This window comes from Centroberyx affinis, unplaced genomic scaffold (genome assembly GCF_046629955.1).
Source record: "Centroberyx affinis isolate AG114_WGS23_722 - 3 ecotype Tasmania unplaced genomic scaffold, CSIRO-AGI_Caff_v1 ptg001839l_1, whole genome shotgun sequence".
NCBI classification, from domain to species: domain Eukaryota; kingdom Metazoa; phylum Chordata; class Actinopteri; order Beryciformes; family Berycidae; genus Centroberyx; species Centroberyx affinis.
This window is the reverse complement of record NW_027280218.1, coordinates 381,142-400,888: the sequence shown is the minus strand read 5'-3', so window position 1 is coordinate 400,888 and position 19,747 is coordinate 381,142. Positions and strand designations below refer to the sequence as shown.

At 45.1% G+C, this 19,747-nt stretch overlaps 4 protein-coding genes across 6 annotated transcripts in view; 2 read left to right on the top strand and 2 right to left on the bottom strand.

Moving 5' to 3' along the window:
• kcnt2b (potassium sodium-activated channel subfamily T member 2b) overlaps nucleotides 1–4,556 on the top strand; it is a 41,756-nt gene extending 37,200 nt beyond the window's left edge. Inside the window, exons 23-30 of the mRNA XM_071529767.1 lie at nucleotides 178–312; nucleotides 412–523; nucleotides 1,196–1,297; nucleotides 1,400–1,483; nucleotides 1,611–1,739; nucleotides 3,648–3,990; nucleotides 4,230–4,314; nucleotides 4,433–4,556. Coding sequence (XP_071385868.1) covers nucleotides 178–312; nucleotides 412–523; nucleotides 1,196–1,297; nucleotides 1,400–1,483; nucleotides 1,611–1,739; nucleotides 3,648–3,990; nucleotides 4,230–4,314; nucleotides 4,433–4,550 — 1,108 coding nt within the window. The 3' untranslated portion in view covers nucleotides 4,551–4,556. The remainder of the gene's footprint in view (nucleotides 1–177; nucleotides 313–411; nucleotides 524–1,195; nucleotides 1,298–1,399; nucleotides 1,484–1,610; nucleotides 1,740–3,647; nucleotides 3,991–4,229; nucleotides 4,315–4,432) is intronic.
• Nucleotides 4,557–7,206: 2,650 nt separating this feature from the next.
• Nucleotides 7,207–9,068, top strand: LOC139652639 (C-signal-like). Its single transcript, XM_071529784.1, has 6 exons — nucleotides 7,207–7,350; nucleotides 7,442–7,496; nucleotides 7,666–7,853; nucleotides 8,084–8,245; nucleotides 8,437–8,547; nucleotides 8,943–9,068. The coding sequence occupies exons 1-6, from the start codon at nucleotides 7,207–7,209 to the stop codon at nucleotides 9,054–9,056; spliced, it is 774 nt and encodes a 257-aa protein (XP_071385885.1). The 3' UTR covers nucleotides 9,057–9,068.
• A 379-nt stretch (nucleotides 9,069–9,447) lies between these two features.
• Nucleotides 9,448–12,637, bottom strand: LOC139652638 (E3 ubiquitin-protein ligase TRIM35-like). Its single transcript, XM_071529783.1, has 6 exons — nucleotides 11,954–12,637; nucleotides 11,467–11,562; nucleotides 10,468–10,698; nucleotides 10,349–10,371; nucleotides 10,127–10,245; nucleotides 9,448–10,010 (listed from the first exon to the last, which is right to left on the bottom strand). The coding sequence occupies exons 1-6, from the start codon at nucleotides 12,497–12,499 to the stop codon at nucleotides 9,451–9,453; spliced, it is 1,575 nt and encodes a 524-aa protein (XP_071385884.1). The 5' UTR covers nucleotides 12,500–12,637; the 3' UTR covers nucleotides 9,448–9,450.
• A 756-nt stretch (nucleotides 12,638–13,393) lies between these two features.
• gipc1 (GIPC PDZ domain containing family, member 1) lies at nucleotides 13,394–18,438 on the bottom strand. 3 transcript variants are annotated; one of them, XM_071529770.1, is made up of 8 exons: nucleotides 18,250–18,399; nucleotides 17,354–17,723; nucleotides 17,145–17,314; nucleotides 16,832–17,017; nucleotides 16,474–16,654; nucleotides 15,645–15,757; nucleotides 15,455–15,536; nucleotides 13,394–15,306 (listed from the first exon to the last, which is right to left on the bottom strand). In XM_071529770.1, exons 2-8 carry the CDS (start codon nucleotides 17,442–17,444, stop codon nucleotides 15,155–15,157), a joined length of 975 nt encoding a protein of 324 aa, XP_071385871.1. In that variant the 5' UTR covers nucleotides 17,445–17,723; nucleotides 18,250–18,399; the 3' UTR covers nucleotides 13,394–15,154. The 3 variants fall into 3 exon arrangements, with proteins under 3 accessions (XP_071385871.1, XP_071385870.1, XP_071385869.1); XM_071529769.1 differs by having other exon boundaries at nucleotides 17,145–17,723; nucleotides 18,382–18,438; XM_071529768.1 differs by having other exon boundaries at nucleotides 17,145–17,723.
• Between the last annotated feature and the right edge of the window lie 1,309 nt (nucleotides 18,439–19,747).

Sequence of the window (19,747 nt, the reverse complement as noted above, 5' to 3'; positions counted from 1 at the left end):
TCCTCTTCTTCTCTTCTGCTATTTCCTTAATCTTCATTGATTTATGTGCATCCCACCACTCAGTGGACATATTTTGCTTTTTCATTTATTCTTTCTGCACTTGAACATAGATTTTTTATTCTCCATTATCATCTCCCACTCCTCTCTCTCTTTCTTTCTCTGTCTCTCTCTCTGCAGTCTGGACAGTTTGCTGCGGTGTGGAGTCACTTTCGCTGACACCATGGTGGTGGTTGACAAGGAGAGCTCCATGATTGCCGAGGAGGACTACATGGCCGATGCCAAGACAATAGTCAACGTCCAGACTCTCTTCAGGTCTGCCTTGCCCAAACTCGCTCTGCAGTCTCACACGCTCGCCAAGTGAGTTTTTCCTCTAATACTCTCTCTGTCTGTCTCTCTCCCTCCTGGTCCCAGACTGTTCCCAGCTCTCAGTATCATCACAGAGCTCACCCACCCAGCCAACATGCGCTTCATGCAGTTCAAAGTCAAAGACCACTACTCTCTCGCTCTATCCAAGCTGGAGAAGGTAAGAGCTTTACGCCGTTAAACCCACCTCATCTCCGTCCCCTGCTTCCCTGCCGCTGCTTGACATCGGATCTTCAAAGGTTGAGTTGCTGATGGGACGTTCCAGCTGGGATTAACATTATTATGGGATTAAATTTAACTGGAAATGGTTCTGAGGAAGGGCGCCTCACAGTGAGAAAGACCTGGGTTTGATTCCCTTTGCATGCTCTCTCCGTGTTCATGTGGGTTTCCTCTGGGTGCTGCGGTTTACTCCCACATTACAAAGACATGTAAATCAGACAGATTGGAGACTCTAAATTGCCCATAGGTATGAATGTGAGCGTGGGCAATATTCTGTTTTTAGCCCTGTAAGGACTGGCAATCTGTCAAGGGTGTTTCCTTGTCTTCTGCCCAATGCATGCTGGGATAGGCCCCAGCACCCCTGTGACCCTGAAAAGGAATAATCAAGTAGAGAGAATGAATGACTGATTGTAAAAAGAAAAGAAAAAATATAATCATTATAGGTAATGCGTACACCCTGCCCGCTTTTGAGAAGCTTACATCACACCACTTCTTGTTGTTTGATGGGATGATTAGCCCTTATGCCCACTCTCTACCCTGAGTGTGACCAGTGTAATCAGGAAAGTATGTGTGTGTGTGTGTGTGTCGGTGTGTGTGTGTGTGTGACCCTCAGAAGGAGAGGGAGAAGGGCTCCAACCTGGTCTTCATGTTCCGCCTGCCATTTGCTGCAGGGAAAGTGTTCAGCGTCAGCATGCTGGACACTCTCCTCTACCAGGTAACACTCAAACACACACTCTACTCAGCAAGAACCCTGATCCTTCACAAAATCAAATATGTTATATTCTCGCTGACGTCTTGCTGTGTTCCCCCCCACCAGTCATTTGTGAAAGACTACATGATCTCCATCACCAGACTGCTGCTGGGTCTCGACTCCATGCCCGGCTCAGGCTTCCTCTGCGCTGTAAGTAACAGCTTGCAGTGAGACCATGAAATGTTAGCGCACATCAATATATTGATACCAAAACAAAAGTGTGGATTTTGAAGTGGATTCTGAGGGTGATTTTTGTGTTGTGTGTTTGCTCTCCTAGATGAAAATCACAGAGGACGACCTGTGGATCCGCACCTACGGCAGACTCTACCAGAAGCTGTGCTCCTCCACCGGAGACATCCCCATAGGCATCTACCGCACGGAGGCCCACAAGCTCCCAGTCTCTGAGGTTAGCTTGTACAGGTGTTAGCTGTGGCAGGTTAATGATGAGGTTAATGATTGGTGCTTGTGCTCAGAACATCACCGGTTCAAATCCCTGAACCAGCTGGGAGAATGGATGACAAACTCTTTCCCTTCCCTCAAAATCTACTATTGGGCAACGCACTTAGAGGAAAAATCCACACTTTGATGATCAATCTACACTGTTAAAAAAAAAACAGCTAGTGGTGATGTACCTTTCTTTTTTTTGTGTATTTTTCTTGTTTCCATGGATAACTGGCCAAATGCAGATGGTGTGACGTCATGTCAGGATATTTCCAGCGCAGCTACAAAAACACAAAATTAAAAAAACAAACTATACAAGTACTCTTGAATCATGAATGATGTGTTTGGTAGCACAGATGAGTCAAATGACAACTTGAGCTCAGTCGATCTATTTAATCAAACTGTACTGGTTGCTGCCATGGATACCCATCTTATAATAACACGCACAGTACACTAGCCAGTGCACAAGTGCCGGATATTAAAGCTCAATAACTTTTGGAATCTTTTTACATGGAAAAGCAATACACAACAAATCCCTAATTGGCAAGAAATCCAAATCTGTCTCTTTAATCAAAGTGCTGCCAACATGTACAGCTGAGCAGATGTCCCAGTCTTTCCCTCTGTGTCCTCTCTTCTCATATTCTGGGAAATGATCAGTTTCAATTTTCTATCAAACTGTTGCTACCAGCCATACATGACTCAAATTCCTGTCTTTTTTGCTCATTGGACACAGCAACACAATCTCACAGCTGCAGGCAACAAACTAGCTATGGCTTTGTCCAGAAAAACGAAAATGTCATATTAATGACAAACTGCAGGGTGAGTTTTTAGATTTTTGCAGTTCCTGATTTAATTCAAAGCTGTTTCCTTGAAATACAGTGAATGAAAGATCACAGAGGCTGCACTCACAGTGCAGAGCTTAGTGCTCAGTTCCCATTTTTTACTGAGGTCCAATTTTTTTGTCTGATTGAAAGCGACCCATATCTGATTTTAGTTAGAACAGACTTCTATGCTGAAATTACCTGCATGAACATGTCTGGCAGCTCTATTGGGTTTATCGCCCAAAAGACGAGTCAAGTACATTGTAAAGGAGACATGTTATGCGGCCACAGACATTTCTCTTCCAATTGTTTTGAACATTGGTTGATCACAATATTGAATCTCTAGTTTTGCTTGAATAGAGGTGTCTCCCCAGATACTAATTAAATTTGCCTCGCTGACTCTGCACTGCTTGAGTTGTTGTCCTGCATGTTTTTCCAGCCAAACAGATGCAGTGATCTGTCCTATAGAGAGTGACGTAAAAACCACATGTATTCCGGCCTGACAGTTCAGACTGCGGTTGTATGGCCCAGGTGAGATATGTGTCAGGTTTAGGACCACATATGAATGTGGGGGCAGTAGGTCTACCGTGATTGGACAGGAGATAGCTAACTCTAACTCATCACATGGGACAGAAAGTCTCCATTTGTATTAAAAAGAAAATACATAAATATATAACCAGAAAAAGAATGAGTATAATTTTCATACAGTGGGATTGAGTTACGTGGAGATCACAAAGGATACATGAGCAGCTTGGACTATTCATTATGTGCAAAGGAATGTATCCTGGGCAGCTGTGCTGTGTCAGATCAGGTAACCATTCTGTGGCAACGCACTTCAGGAAATAACATCCCTGTTATTCACACACCTGTCGGAAGCACAGCAGTCATTTCTACCCTGATAAGAAAAATGAATTTCTCTTCATTTTGGAAAGCAAGCAGTGAAGCATTGATTTAATGAAGTCTCTGTGATAACAGGTTGATTACACTGCACAAGGAAATTAAATGTTTGAGGTGTGTGTGTGTGTGTGTGTGTGTGTGTGTTTGTGTCTCAGTCCCAGGTATCGATCACAGTGGAGGATTATGAGGACACCAGAGAACCCAGAGAGCCCCTGTTGTCCCGGACCGGCCCCCACCGTAACTCCACCTCCTCGGAGCCCATCTCCTCCTCCCACTCCTCGGACCACCCGCTCCTCAGGAGGAAGAGCATGCAGTGGGCGCGGCGGCTGAGCAGGAAGGGGGGCCGGGGCCTGAGCGGGGCCAAGGGGGGGCCGGGCAGCGCTGCGGAGAGGATCAGCCAGCAGAGACTGACCCTGTTCAGGCGCTCCGAGAGACAGGAGCTCAACGCCCTGGTGCGAACTCGTATGAAACACCTGGGCCTCTCTCCCTCTGGCTTCAGTAAGTCGGCTGAAAGTATGTCATGATGTCTACAACTACAAATCTGTTGTTTACTGTCTGTGTCTATCGATGCATTCCACTTGTGTCCATTTTTAGCTAATCTGCCTTCCTGTGTTGTGACTTATTTTAGCCTTTTATTCTGTATCTGCGGATGTAGCTCAGCCTATATCCTGTACCTGTTTTATTTCCTGCCCTACACACCACTCTTCTTCTTCTCCTTCTTCTTCTTCCTGTGTCAGACGGGATGACAGACCAAGGAAACAGACTGTCTTACATCCTCATCAACCCCTCTCCGGACACCCGACTGGAGCTGCATGACGTCGTGTGAGTACATGAAGCCAGTGTAACTGATAACACTGTAAATGAACACACAGCGTGAAACTAAAAGTATCGGTGGATGCTTTTTGCCACCCTGTCTGAGGCTGCTGTGCTCTCCCCGCAGGTACCTGATCAGACCGGACCCCCTGTCTCTGGTGCCCAATCAAGGGAGCAGCAGGAAGTGCAGCGCCGGGCGCTCGGAGAGCCACAGGTTCGACACGCAGGACAGCACCCATCTGTGAGAGGAGAAAGACAAATACATCAACACTGCCAGAGAGGGGAGAGGCAACAACACTCTCGGGGGGGGGGGGGGGGAGAGAGAGAGAGAGAGAGAGAGAGAGAGAGAGAGAGAGAGAGAGACAGAAATCGAAAAATGGCAAGATGGAGAGGGCTGCAGCCAATTTGGCAGGGATACTGTACGTGCTCCTCATATTTTCTCGACATTCGGTCTCGGTGAACTCAGAGGACCCAGACCTGCATGGACCTTTTCTATAACGATGGGAATGTTTTTAATTTATGCACCTTCTTATTTTAAAAGCAGAGAGCTGGGGACACAGAAGTGCATTTAATGAATATGTATTTATATCTGTGTATGTGCATGTGATGTACTGCATCATGTATGTATGTGCAGTGTGTATGTACTGTATGTATGTATGTATGTGTAACTGAGTGAATGAATGTTTACGTGTGCTTACGGATCAAGAGCAAGACACTGCCAATTTTATCTGGACAGCCAAAGGAACATGTTGCCAAATGGAAGTTGACGGATGTATTTTCGTGTCTCTCTCTATGTTGTAGGTGTGTTTCGTCACACTTAATGTTACTTGATGTATTTGAAACAGACACTTCGGTGCACACAGTTTTTTTTTTTGGTCTCATGAAGCCTTTTTGAAACTTTTTACCTGTTGCTCACACCCTCAAACACATACACACGTCTCTCATTTTACACTCACCAGCAGCGGAGCAATCCAAAGAGCACCAATCTCACCCATCGGCGAAATTAGACAGCTAGCAGGCATTGTCGGCCCTGGGCATTCAGTCTCATTGCTGTCTCCAGTGTGTACATTCAAGTTTGTCCTTGTCTTCAATTATACAAGTACTCTTTGAACAAACCTATCCCTGGTTTATTGTTTGCCTGTGTCTCAAGATCCCTCTCTCTCTGCTTCTGTCAGTCAGTGCCCCCCCCCCCCCCCCCCCTTCCTCCACCAGCTTGCTTTTGCTGGCATGCATGTTAGAGATACATGCACACTGCAAAAAATATACACCTTAACAAGTCATTTAGTCTAGTATTCAGTCTTAAAAAATCTTATTTTTCTGAAAACAAGTCAAAAATCTGCCAAGAGGGTGAGATATTTCCACTTGGTTCCAACTTGTTTAAATGATTTTTCTTGAGTCAAGTGTCATTTTCTCAACACTAGTGGAGCAATCTGCCTTATTCTCCCTTGTTTCAAGATATTGACACTTTTTTCCTAGAAAATTCCTGGAACTAGTGTAACTGCATTGGGAACAAGTGGAATCATCTCACTTCACTGGCCGAATCTTTCATTTGTTTTACGAAAACGAAGGTTTATTTTAAGAGTAAATGACTTGTTGAAATGGATTTTTTTTTTGCGGTGCATGTGTGGACCAAGGACTTGCAAGCCTCTGTGAATCTTTTGTCTGGAAACCTGAATGCGCCGTTTCGCATAGAAATGGTGCAGCCATGTGGTGGGAATGCTAATTGGCATTCCTGCCAGCACCACTGCTGTAGCTTCAGTGCCATTTCCACAGATGAAAATATGTACATATTAAAGTCAGTCAATATGGCCTGTAATTGTTTTATTGTTGTTTCGGTGTCGATTTGTGCAGCAGAATCTCTTTAGTTGATTCACTCACTAGATTCATCATTAAACATACAGACTGGCAGAGTCAAATATTAAACCAGCAGGCACCAACGCGGTCACGCTATTTTGCGTTTCACAACTAATCACTTGATTGTCTCACAGTGTGGCTTTTGTCTGGTTTGTCCAGCACAGATACCAGAACTACTGTATGACTCACACTGTGTTGTCACCATTATGAAAAAGCAGCACAGAATACTACTACATGTGTTACATATGTGAGAGTGTGGGGTAAACACATATATTTATTCAGTTGACTTTTAATGACTCCTACCACGTTTACCGTCACTGTATGTATGTTTGTTTAAGCAAAAATAGAAAGCAATCAGGCTATTCTGTGGAGAGCTTCTCTCTCCACTAATCAATGACCCGCTCGCTGCCCTGCTGTCCAACTCAGAAACCTGCCCTCTCACAGTGTAAACATCCCCACCACCACAAGCATGCACACTGTTGGTAATTGGTCATTTGATTATTCTTTAGAGGAATACTAATGAGCGCCCACACACACACACACATTCATAATAATGTGTGTGTGTGTGTGGACAGTCTTCATGGTGGTCAGCCCATAGACCATCCCTTTATCTCCATCTCTAGGACGTGACTATGTGCCGCTTCTTACCCTTTTGCTCTCAGAGCTTCACAAGGCCAACGTGAGCCGCCCTTCTTCCTGCCGGCATGTTTACCCTTCATCACCATCATTCATCACCCCTTGTATTTGCTGCTTGTATTTGCTCTCATGGCCATGTCCTCTCCTACTGGAAGTTTATTTCAATTGAGTTAACATGAATGCTACATCTGATCGTCTCATGTAGTTGCAACTATGTGACTGCAACTTCCATACAGCCCAAATTGAGATATGTGTAAATTGCCCACTTCCTGAGTTGCAGCATAACTCAGCATATGGAATAGCAAATCTGCGATATGTGAAGGTGGGTGTGGCCAGGCTATAGACTAAACATTCAACAGAGGCTGAATGCAAAAGCTGAGTCAGAGGCACGCAGAAACTGAAACAGGGGAAATGGCAGCTCAACCGTGCAGCGTGCTTATCACCGGAGCCAACCGAGGCCTGGGCCTGGAGATGGTTAAGCAAATGGTGGAAGCCCCCCGTCCAGTGGGGCAGCTGTTTGCCTCCTGCAGGGACCCAGGCGGACCCAAAGCCGAGGTGAGAGTCTTAAGCTCCTCTGTGCTGCACTGATCTGCATGACTACTTCCAGTGTTATGAAACCATTTCTGTGTGTTTCTGTGTGTTACAGGCCTTGCAAACACTGGCAAAGAAGCACCCTAATGTCATCACCGTCATCCGTCTGGGTAAAAGCTCTCTGTTCCGTTCCATTAAACCTTTCAATAGCCCTTCTGTCCCAGTCCCATGTCCAGGCCAGACTAGACCGTATGAGCAGCCCAGTGTTATGATGTTTATCTGACTGTCTGCCACTGACCGCTGCTGGTGCTCCACTTTCTTTCTCTCTCTCTCTGTCAGACGCCACTGACCTTTGTAGCATAAAACAGTGTGCCCAGCAGGTGGGCTCTCTGGTGGGGCCGGGCGGTCTGAACCTGCTGGTTAACAATGCGGGGGTCCTGGCCCGCGGCACCATGCAGACCACCAGTCCACAGGACATGCAGGCCGCGTTCAGCACCAACGTTTTGGGCCCCATGAACATCACTAAAGTAAGGGGAGAGGGAAGTGCAATTCAAGTTTTGTAACAAATACACAAACGCATAACTTCATGAATACTGCATTTTCCTAAAACAAGAGTAAAATTTGGTGGTGACATTCCAGTGTTCACCTGAACTCTGAAATTATTCAGCATGCAAGATTTGCTTCTCTTGCTAACAAATTTCATCATCACCCCTCCCTCTCGCTCTCTCCCTCTCCCTCTCTTTCTGGTCATCATTAGGAGTTCCTGCCTCACCTACAAACAGCAGCCAAGGCCAGTGGGACACCTGGGATGTCCTGCAGCAAAGCAGCCGTCATCAGCATCTCCTCAGTACTGGGTTCCATGGCAACCGTCAAAGATTCATATGCCAACTTCCCTGCCATCTCCTACCGGATCAGCAAGGTTAACAGGCCACTGACTAACACCGTGACCCGCTAATTCACACACCACTAATGTGCTGTTGCCAAGCACACCCAGAAGCCTCATCAACTGGTGGACCATCACCTCCATTGTTCTATCAGACCTCTTTTTATTAACACCCGCCCTTCTTTTTTTTCCTGTCCCTCCTTTTCCTCCCTCTCTGCTGTAACCAGGCAGGATTGAACATGCTGACGCTGTGTGCTTCAGAGGAGCTCAGGAAGGATGAGATCCTGTCTGCCGTCCTGCACCCTGGCTGGGTGCGCACCGACATGGGTGGGGAAGGGGTGAGTCAGCCGGTTTCCACTGACCTCACAGGTCAAGGATGCAGTGAAACAATGTGGAGGAACCAGAGTCAGACTCTGAATCAGAATTAACTTTATTAATTGAAAAGCACATTATTTACATCATGCTGTATGATATCACGTAGGACATCACATTAAATGGTTGAATACATATGGAATCATTGCATGGTTTCTGAAAATAACAAAAAAAACAAGCAATTACAGTAGAATCCATACAAGCCACAGAGAAACACCGGGGGAAAGAGAGCAGTTTGCAAAGTGGCTGACCTTGTGACAAAGTAGGTTCTATAAAACATGAGATTGATTGACTAGGAGTGAAGGAATCAGTCTCTGTAGTCTGTGAACCTGTATATTAAATGTGTGTCTGTGACCACCAGGGGGCGATCGATGCTCCAGAGAGTGTGGAGGGGCTGCTGAGAGTGATGGATTCCCTGACTGAGAAGCAGAACGGAGCCTTCCTGGATTACAGGGGCAAGCCCATACCCTGGTAGACTTGAACTGCCATTCTATGCTTTGTAAATTGCATTACTTACTTAAGTAAATAAACCCAAGTGAAATGAACAACAGTGCTGTTCTGATTACTTTGCTTATTTACATCACACTTAACACACAAACCTGTTTTTACATGTCTACAGTAAGTCTGAACACTAAATACAAACATGTTTTATAAACACTCTCATTGACATTGTCTGATTAAATGATTTGACTGAGATTCTAATACAATGATGTCCTTAAAGCATAATTTGACGATTTTGGACCAATAGTATATACATTAGTATATTTACATACCTGCAGTACTTGGATACTGGCTCTATTTTGGACCTATATACAGGTCCAATATCATCAAATTTATCCTTTAACAGGTGACTTTACGGTGCTTCCACATCACCAGGTGGCGCTGTTCCATACAGCCACTTTGGCGGGGCAGATCTTAAGGGGGCAGGGGTTATTCCCATTGATGTTGGCTCCGGGGCAGAAGAAGGGGAACATCTTCTCAGTGAAGAAGTCGTTGAAAGTGTAGATGGGCGTCATGCTGACCGGGTTGGAGAAGGTCACCTCTCCAGAGTCGTAGTCCAGCTGCACCCGGACTCTGGTCAGCTCCCCCTGCAGCTGCAGAGGGGTGCTGGGCCGCGTCATGGCCGAGTACTCGCCCTCGCAGTGCGAAATCATCCAAAAGCCGCCCTCTGGACAGCCCGAGATACGGCCCTTCCTGTTTATGGACTCCTTCACCACCCCGAGCATCCAGTCCACCTTGTCGCCCACCTCCACTTCCCAGGCGTGGCGGCCCGAGACAAAGCCCTCTGAGCCTAGCACAAACACAAAGTGGCCAAAGCGCTCGGGGTTGTCCGGGAGCTGCTGGACCGACCCGCTGTTGGCCACACTGGTCAGGTCTTTGGACAGGGACAACCAGGAGTAGGCCGTGTTGGGGTCCAGGGTGACAGGGGCTGAAGACAGACAGTGACTGAGTAACAACTGCAGTAAAAACATGTGCATTGAATTGATTTACAAAAAAAGACATCTTTTATACCACCCAGTTACAAAAAGTAGAGTGAGTGCTTACTGTACTGAACCAGCTCCACCATCTTCTCCCAGACCTGGTACTTGAGGGAACTCACATGCTTGGACACATTTATGAGAGCACCTGACACCTTTTCTGGATCCTTCTGGCTGATCTGAGCTCTGTGGGTACAATTTCCCAGACAAGGGTCAACCAAAATAATAATAATAATAATAATAACTAGTAGACTGAATCTGGTATATAACAGGCACTGGCTCTTCTTACCTCTTCTTGGTATTGTTATAGTTCTGAAATGCAAAGAGAGAGTTTTACAAACATCTGTCTATCTACTGTTTGTATGGTCAGATGACATCAAAGGGGGGAAAGTTTTAAAACGTACTCACCTGAAGAAAGAGAGCATCACTGGACGCGATCTCATTCTCAATGGCAATGACAGCGTGAGAGAGGGTGAGGATGTCTCTGGTGATGCTATCTGACTTCTTCTTCACCAGTTGTTTCTTCTCCTCGTCCTCCTCCTGCAGGGCGGCCAGTCTGTCTGTCTCCTCCTTCTGGAGGAACTGACGGAGCTGTTCAAACTGCTCTCTGATCTGCCTCTCCGTAGCCTGGCTCTGGGTCTAACACACATCGAAATAGGGGTACAAAATATTAGGGACATCCACATCTCAGTTGTCTCAAAGCTTAAAATTCTTCTCCAACTTGTCTGCTGCTCTTTATCTACATCTCCTCTTTTGTGATCAATAGGGGAAATCAATAAGGGGTATATTAGCTTTTACCTGGATTCACCTCATCAGTGTATTTCAAGAAAAGAGCAAGTGTCCTTAATATATGTTTCAGTGTATTCCCTAACTAAAACTCACCATAATATTCCTATAGGGATTTATGATGTGGTACTCAGTAGTGAGTTTATTGTTAACTTAATGTACTATATGGTATCTCCTATTGTATCACTACAATATTCCTATGTGATTTTATGTGTATTTTATAGTTTTACCATTTAGTCTAGTATCCTTCTAAAATATATTATTATTATGTTATAGGATTTTCATAAGTTCTGTTTCATAACAGTTTAACAAACAATCCAACCATTTTCTAAAAATGACCTGAATGTGTCAAATTTATTGAGGAGATGTATTTGATTACACTTTGTGTCCTTGTCCTGTTCTGGTTTCTCAAGTAAACAATTTAACCCAAATAGCCCTGATTGCTCTGTCAAAAATCCTTCAATCTAAGAATATGTATCCTAAAAACAAATTGGGTGGCTTTCCAAACACCGTCCTTGGCGTGTTTACACACTAACAGTGTGTGGCTCAGCTTCAGTCACAGTCACGTCGGCAGTCATGCTGGTCTTCTAGTGTTTCTAGGACCTCTGTGTTTATTGATACCTTGATGTGCACAGTTGTGTCATCACACTCCTGCTTGGCTTCATACAGGCAACGCAAGCTCTTCTTCAGAGGAATCAGCTCGTTCTTCAGCTCTCCCTGAGGGAGGAATGGGGCATGGAGGGTGAGAGAGAGAGGGGTGGGGGGTGGGGGGGTGGAGAGAGAATATTTTAGTGTTACATTTTAGGATAATTTTGACACTGAGCTTAAGAGAAGCCATATGGAGCACAGCAAGGTGGGAGATGCGAAGTGGTTGTGGTTTCCTGGCTCTTACTGAGCTTCTTACAGAGTTTCCTGGTTCCTAACTACTGTCAGGCAACTGTGTGACAACCAGTTTTCAAAGTTTCACGGCAGCGGTGAATCACTGATTGCTGATTTGCTGTGTTATAATGCTGAATGCATCCAGTGTTAATTCGATTAATACGAAAAATCCCTGTAAAATAAACCGTGAGATAAATTCATAAAACCATAACAAACATGAGTGCATTACCTTGAGGTCCTGAGCTCCCTCTTCCAAGGGACACACTCTGTGGCCCTGGTGCCTCTTGGAGGTGTGACACACACAGCAGAGGACCTCCGAGTCGTCCTGGCAGAAGAGCTTGAGAACCTCCCCGTGTGCGAGGCACTTGACCTCCGCCATCCCTGCCTGGTCCCCCGTCCCGCCCGCCCCTGCCCCTGAGGTGCCTGTGGCCGCCTGGCGCTCCTGCTCCCTCAGGAAGGTGTCGGCCACGTTCTTCAGGGCCAGGCTGACCGTGGGCTCCGTCAGCGAGCACTTCCTCCTGCAGACGGGACACTCGCGCCGGGCCTTCTTCTTGTTCCAGAACTGCTGCAGACAGGCCCGGCAGAAGCTGTGGCTGCACTTCAGCACCACGGGGTCCTTGAAGATCTCGCAGCAGACGGGACAGGAGAGCTCCTCTTCCAGCATGGAGCCTGAGCGCGAGGAAACGGCCCGCGGTCGAAGGGACAAGGCTACCTTGGGACTGTGGAGGAAGGAAGGTTTGCCGGGCTGGGAGGAAGCACGTGGACGCAACGCCATGGCTGGTTCCTGTTGGCAGGGGGGCTTCTTTTATAGCTGTGTTCGCGCCTTGCAGGGGAACTGCAGATCCTGCAGTCTGTACGAAGAAGACTTCTCTCAGCGTTGCTCCTCACTGTGAAGGAGGAGAGACTGGACTGCTGTTTGAGTGCACAGAGCAATCTGGTCACAGAACATGAGGGACCAGGGCTATAGATCAACAGAGACTTGAGGAACAGGTTTACTTCACCTCCAGTAAATAAAGGACAAGTCACCACCCCTCTGCTACCAGCCCACACTAGGACTCTATGAAGCCTAGCCGTATTGTCTACAGCAGAGCAAAAGGTTTTCCTCCTTTATAGATAAAAGCTAGAATGTGATGTTGGATGCCAATGAGAACTGACTATGGTAAGCTTCAGTCTGGTTTCGGTCAGCAGATTTGTAGGTATGCTGGCTACTATGATGTCAGAAGTTATAGTAATGTAAACAGGACTCAAAATCCATTTGAACAAATGTATCATCTACGCATACTGCAAGGGTCATTCAGGTTTAATTGGGATGAATGTCTCAAGTTTGGCACCTTCCTTAATTTAAACATGAGCCCTAGAGGTGACCCCCCCCACCTCCCTCCCTCCCTCCCTCCCTCCCTCCCTCCCTCCCTCCACTTTACAAGTGATATCAAGTTAACCATTGTATATCGTGTTACATTACCTCTGATGCCCTGCTGACACTAGAAGTGATTTAACTGTCTAGTTAAACGTCATGTATATTTCAGGAGGACGAGGGAGTGAGAATAAACACAAACACACACACACACACTCTCGGGGATGTGTTCTGTGAATGGTGGAAAACAGTCCAGGAGGTCACGGCTTAGTTTCTCTTGTTTTCATGAGCAGGAGGCGGCAAACTGAGCTAGCCAGTGTGGTATGTAGGTATGTACATGCATGTACTCCCAGGATGAAATCAGGGAGCATACATGTAACAAAGAATAGACAGAGAGAAAATTGCTATGTCGATGTCGTTATTATTGCGTTATAATTGGACATTGACAACAGTGTAATAGAAAGCCATCAAAATAATGTAGTGTTCTCAGTGTTACAGTGTTCTAGCATCAGTCTCATTACATAAACCATCTAGATATTCATCAACATTGAAGAATGACAAACAATCCGTATACTACAAAATAGCTTCATATGTTTGGATATATTGTGAGGATACTGAAAAGGTAACGGCAAAAGTTATAAGACAGCTATTTTGAGTAGTAGTTGTTGGGGTGTCTCAGACATTCAATTCAAACATTGCCTGTTTTTCCCCCTCTATGAACAAAACACTTTCACACAAGATGGAAGTAGTTTGGTATCATTCAGCTCCAACAATAGCGTACTTGATTTTTCAGCACCATGCACCAGATTCTTCAATGCATACATTTCTTAAAATGTATCATTTGCATAAAATGAGCAGAAACGAAGGCATTTTGTTCTTCTTAACTGATCCATTATCTTTTTTAGCACAACTACTCGGTTCCATCTCATGACCATCTTGTCTTTAATACTGCTCTCTGTAATGCTTAAGTTTCAACACAAGATGAAATTCCTCATCTATTACACAACCCTTCTCTGGTTTCAAAATAGACATCACGTCACTTCATATAAAAACCTTGCAAAAACACTAGCTAAAAAAAGAAAACAAAAACAAAAAACAAAGTCAGCACAGTCCACAAATCGGGGCACCATTCTGCTCCTTATAAAACAATGGAATATCCTCATAATAAGGTAAATTAACACTGATTCTCTTAACACTGGCAAACGATTGGTATGAGACTGGAATGTGCTGCTGTCTGTACAGTTTAGCGTCATTGCAGCATGGAGTGTTTTAATGGTGAACAAACACCATTACTCTTTTAAACAGTGAGCTACAATTCACTATGATCCTTCTGTAACCACAATAGTTCTTCACTTACCAAAAAGGACATAAAACCAAGAGAACTCATTAAAAACATAACAGCACATGCTTGTAAGACTCATGGTCCATAACTGTAACACGGAGTGGTTCACAACGACACTGTACCTCAAAACAGCAACAACTGTGGTGGCTCCCCAGGTGAGGTACAGTGCAGTTTGTTTGTTTTTTTTTACAGCGCAGTGCAACACAGTGCAATGTGGAAAATCACATTTTTTTTTTTTTTTTACCAAGTATCAAATATTTACTTTGTTAGACACAGTCCTTTATTTCTCCCACACTAGAGACTTTGTGGTCTATTTGTTCCAAGGCCGACAACTAGAATAATGACATGCAGGTTTGTGTGGTGTGGTCAAGAGGAATGCTCATCAGCGCGCTCTTCGTTTCTGGAAAAAGCCGGAAGACACGTAAAAAGCACTTGCTGCCAGAACATAATTGCCTCAGCCTTTGTATTCAGCTGTTTGACTGGGTGATTGCTCGGTCCTGTAACACTGTAAGAGAGGTGCGACAGTCATCACAGTCAGCTTCTTTCTCCCATGATCTGACTTTATCCTCTTTCTCTAGGAAGAGTCTCCCAAAACAGTACACTCTACATTAAAAATAGTAGGAGTACACTGGAATAAAAACAAACTCATGATGGTAGTGTAGTGATTCCTAGTAGTGCTGTTTGTTGTGGGTGTCACACACACACAGGTTGTTCTGCTCCCTTGGTTCCCATGGTTACAGCCGCCCAACCTTAGCGTCGCCGATGGCACCCCAGACATCAAAAACAAATTCATCTGGGAAGGCAAAGTCTCCCAGGGTCTCGTCTAAAGCCTCAGCAAACTCATCAGGGTTCTTTTTGTCCTTCCCCAGCTCCACCATAGTAGCAGCTGAGAGAGAGAGAGAGAGAGAGAGAGAGAGAGAGAGAGAGAGAGAGAGAGAGAGAGAGAGAGAGATAAGGAAGTGACACAAACTGATCATGACACTAGTGGCAACTTCTTTAATTGAATCTTCCCCCTCACACACACACACACTTACCCAGCTCGCTGTCTCTGATGCCCATGTAGCTCTCTAGGAGGTCGTCCACCTTCTCAATGGCCTTCTCCTCAAATGCAGAGGGCTGGAGGAAAAGAAGCCAACAAAAACAACCAGGGGATGCAATTAAAATACATTTTGCAGTAGCGCAGAGAATGCTGATAAACCCAGAATAAGTCCTGAACACACTTACCAGTTCCTCCACAGTAGCGGGACCCTTGGAACGCAGGCGCAGGGTGCCTCTGCCTGTCCCCAGCTGAACCCCTGATCCTGACCTGGACCCTCCGGACCTCTGGCTGATCATGTCTACACACACACACACACATACAGCAGAGCACGGTTAAACACATTCAAGAAATCCCTTCAACACTTTAGTACACTCCATCAGGATTCCCCCTTCCATCCTCCAGCTGGGGCAATGCCCTCTTCACTACAAACGGTACAAACATGCCCATTCACATTTTGCTCAATTTGAATTTCTCATTATTGTATTGAGTGGGGCTCGTGTCTATTCATTTTATGAGATCTGGGATTTTATGAGAGCAAACTAATTACATTATCGTCTATGAAACTGGGAACCACATTGAGAACCCAAATGGGGTGTAAAATATATTTTACACCCCATATATATAGCATAGAAATTGGAATGCTATAAAATCCAAACATAAATAATGTCTGTTTAGCCACAAAAGAAGACAATAGTGCTGCCAGTAGGCCAATAGACTACTCAAAGAAAGATTAGTGTGTGTTGAGGTGAGCAATGATTACGCCCATTTCCAGGAGTTAATCACAACAGGAAAGGCATGGAAGCATAGAGGCTGAGGAGCAAGTTGCACTGCCACGCCACCTTGGGGTGTCCTGCTGCCCCGGCTGGAAAGACTTCTAGGGGAAACCACACCAAACATGCCTCATTTTTTAATTAAGTATTTTAATGACAACTGCCTACTGTTTTATCCAACACATATTTCAATGAATAAGCCTATATCTATGATAATGACTCCGTGTTTCCTTCTCCCACCCACCGAAGGCCTTGAGCGGCTCCACCAGTTTGATGGTGAATTCCTTCCCCTTGGGCAGCTCCTTCAGCATCTTGGCCACCTCATAGTGTCGACAGCCAATCAGGCCGTGGCCGTTGATGGACTCGATCATATCTCCCACGTTGATGACCTGGATCTGGTGGATGATACTGCCCTCTCTGATTCTCTGAAAACAATAGAGCTCAATCCAGTAAATAATCCAGCTCATCACATACTCCCCATCTCTAATAATTACACAGAACATAAGATTCATTCTCTTTTATTCAGTCCTGGGTTATGCGTTTCCTGAGAGATCTATGAATGAACACCAAAAAATATTCTTCACCCTTTCAACATTGCTCACCTTGATGAAAGCGTAGCCAGCTCCATTATCGGTGATAGTCAAGCCTAGCGCGTCCTCCCCTTTATACACCTCTATTTCCTTCCTCTGGCCTTTAATGTGGGCAAAAATAAAGTCCTCTAGCCCGATCTGACCTCCCAACAGTTTCTCCATGTCCACCTTGTGAGTGTTCAGTGTGCAGAACATAACCTGGAGAGAGACACAGAAAGACAGCAAGTGAGATTTAGAGTTATGCTTTTTCCACCGATGATCTGAGGCAAACATACACCTCCTCACCAAAAACAATACAATTGACTAGCATAAGAGTATAATTCACCTCAGCTGGTGGGATCCCAAAGGCCTCACCGATCTTGGCGTAGAGCTCCCGCACATTGCTGAAGCCCTCGATGCGCCCCGTGGGGCTGCCGTGGGCGAGCTGGGTGTGGAAGATGAGGCGAGGTCGCAGGCTGCTGGGTGGGGGCGGCAGACCTTCGGATGCGGCCCCTTCTCCTAGCCCAACGACACCTCCATCTAGGCCATCCATACCTGAGACATTGAGACCTGCGCGGATAGGCTCCGCTTCCTCGTTCTCAACTAACGGGGATGCCTTCTTTCTTCTTCCCAGACCCAGAGGCATAGTAGTCCTGCTGGCAGACTAGAGGGAATGGAGGGGGAGGAGGTCCACTGCTGCGTTGGGGAACTACACTATGGTCCAGGCCAACATACACCTTTTCACCAGTAGACTGCCAAATCAGGCACAGCTATCATATGTTTACAGCACAGCAATAACACAGTCCTTCAGTCCAGGTTGAAGGCTTGTTAACAAGGCACTATTTGGATTTACAAATCCAAGTATGAGTGCAGCTTACATAGCTAGATCTGATGTCCAGCAGCTTGGAATGGGTCGTCTGAAGCCCTGAAACGAAGAGAAAGATCATGTCCATCATCTACATTTCCTTATAAGAGCAATGACTTGTATATAGCAACAGCTAAAATATTCACTGCGTACGCTTTCAGCCTAACGTTACATAAAATAAAGCGAGGATGATGTTGGCTAACATCTGCTAACTCTCACAAGTAACGTTACCAAGATATACACAAGATAAATCATAGCTACGTAGGAAATAGCTGGGCAGATAGCGAGAAGGAGCTCATGTTAGCTGCTAGCTGTAAGGAACATTCCCCACAAACCATCAGTATCTTTCTAAGTTAGCAACACATACACTTGCAACTCTGAGCTTCTAGCTAGCCAGCAACTTAGCATAGACTTAAATAAGAAGCTAGATCAGTGACTGTTAATTACACTTGGTATGACAGCATTACTATTTTTGAAGTACTGAATTAATGTTGGCTATGACTCGTATCGCTAAGATTAGTTAGCTTAACTAGGATAGCTAGATGTGAATATAAGGGAATAGACATGGCAGGCCAGTCATTCTTACCAGAGCAGGAGTTTTAGCCAAGTAACGTTAGCAGGCTAAGCTAACCGGTAGAGCTAGCGTTACTTGCTGCTCTCAGCTGACAAAGTCGAAAATAACGTTACATCTAGGAAGAAAGTCAAATATCTCGCTAACCTTGCTGCTGCGCTTTTGAAAGGGGGAATTGGCAAAGCAGTGGAGAGGGGAAGGATGATCTATCGGTATGCTGCTTTAGATTTAGCTGCTTGCTGCCAGCAGGGGTGGAACACTGCTGCCTTCAGGTGTTCCTCGTAAACTCCTACTTCACAGTCGAAAATCAAGTGCTTTTGTTCGGAAATAACAAATTGACCCCGTGACAAAAAATGTTTTTTAATGGCTGCTGTTATATTTAAAATCAAGTGGCACAAAACTACTTTGTGCTACAGCGGACGAATGAAGACAATGACATTTGTGTCATGAATGTTTTGTTTTTTTTAATGAAAGGGGCATTAAGCAGCCTATGACTTTTAGCGACCTCCATCAGCGAGTAAGGCATTGCAACAACATCTACAGTCTCTGGCAGAGAGAGGTAACATGCCATGATCCAAAATACTGTAATGATTATACTGCTGTGTCATTTGATTTTTGGCTTGAGACTGACTCGTGATGCCGGGTGCCAGCTCATATTTATAGCACTATCGTCCATCATTAGGCAGTTGAGACTATAGTGAACAGAGTACAGGCCAGAAATCTCAGCACATGCCAAAGTAATTCCTGATCCATTGGTATTGGTCAACAGCCCAAATCAAAAACCCACAAATATTATGGTCATTGAGTGCTATAGGACAGAACAATCACGCTTATTGCACCTTTAACTTGTTAGCCAGAAGTTGTAGTAGATACCTCATATCATGTATGCTCCGCCTCCTGAACGTCACATCTTTGCAACACTGGTATCACATAGAACATTCCCACTTCGCCCCTTCGCTAGATTGTCCATTTGCTGTCAATTGGTAATTGCGCATATTTCCTACAACACCTGAAGGCAACACAAGCCCTCTCTCGCTTGACGATGAAAAGATGCGCTGCTTCCATCTAGCGGACAACACAGGCAGACGGGGGGCAGGGATGAAGGGCATGATAAACACTTTTTATCCACCTTTCTATTTGTCAAATATTTTACCCACTCTTTCAAGGTAATATACATCTTTCTTAACTCACAATATACACTACAGTAAGTGCATCAAAATGGTGCAAGCTGAAAATGGGGCCTTTTTCTGAAAGAATCATATAAATCAACAGGATTTGCGACCTTGACCATGTAATATACAGAGAAAGATCATAAACAGCACAATATTAAAGAAAACTGAAAAAATAGTGAGGACATGTGAGGCTGCGCTGACAGCTTTTAATTGGTCTTCTTTATTATAGGATAGGCTCCTAATGCCAGCGATGGCCATTACATCCAAAAGGAGACTGAATTATCAATTGCCTGTAAATATTTGTGCATAGATTCCATAATCTGAAAGAAACAAAATATTCT

Excerpts from the sequence above, each read along its gene's own strand:
- gipc1 (XM_071529769.1), bottom strand. The coding sequence starts at position 17,444 with ATGCCTCTGGGTCTGGGAAGAAGAAAGAAGGCATCCCCGTTAGTTGAG. Across the intron at positions 16,655-16,831 it reads CTGGCTACGCTTTCATCAAG|AGAATCAGAGAGGGCAGTAT; the intron begins GTGAGCAATGTT and ends TATTGTTTTCAG. Across the intron at positions 15,537-15,644 it reads CCGCTACTGTGGAGGAACTG|CCCTCTGCATTTGAGGAGAA; the intron begins GTAAGTGTGTTC and ends CTTTTCCTCCAG.
- LOC139652638 (XM_071529783.1), bottom strand. The coding sequence starts at position 12,499 with ATGGCGTTGCGTCCACGTGCTTCCTCCCAGCCCGGCAAACCTTCCTTC. Across the intron at positions 11,563-11,953 it reads AGGGAGCTCAGGACCTCAAG|GGAGAGCTGAAGAACGAGCT; the intron begins GTAATGCACTCA and ends TTCCTCCCTCAG. Across the intron at positions 10,699-11,466 it reads ACACAACTGTGCACATCAAG|ACCCAGAGCCAGGCTACGGA; the intron begins GTATCAATAAAC and ends GATGTGTGTTAG.
- LOC139652639 (XM_071529784.1), top strand. The coding sequence starts at position 7,207 with ATGGCAGCTCAACCGTGCAGCGTGCTTATCACCGGAGCCAACCGAGGC. Across the intron at positions 7,497-7,665 it reads CATCACCGTCATCCGTCTGG|ACGCCACTGACCTTTGTAGC; the intron begins GTAAAAGCTCTC and ends TCTCTCTGTCAG. Across the intron at positions 8,246-8,436 it reads TCTCCTACCGGATCAGCAAG|GCAGGATTGAACATGCTGAC; the intron begins GTTAACAGGCCA and ends TGCTGTAACCAG.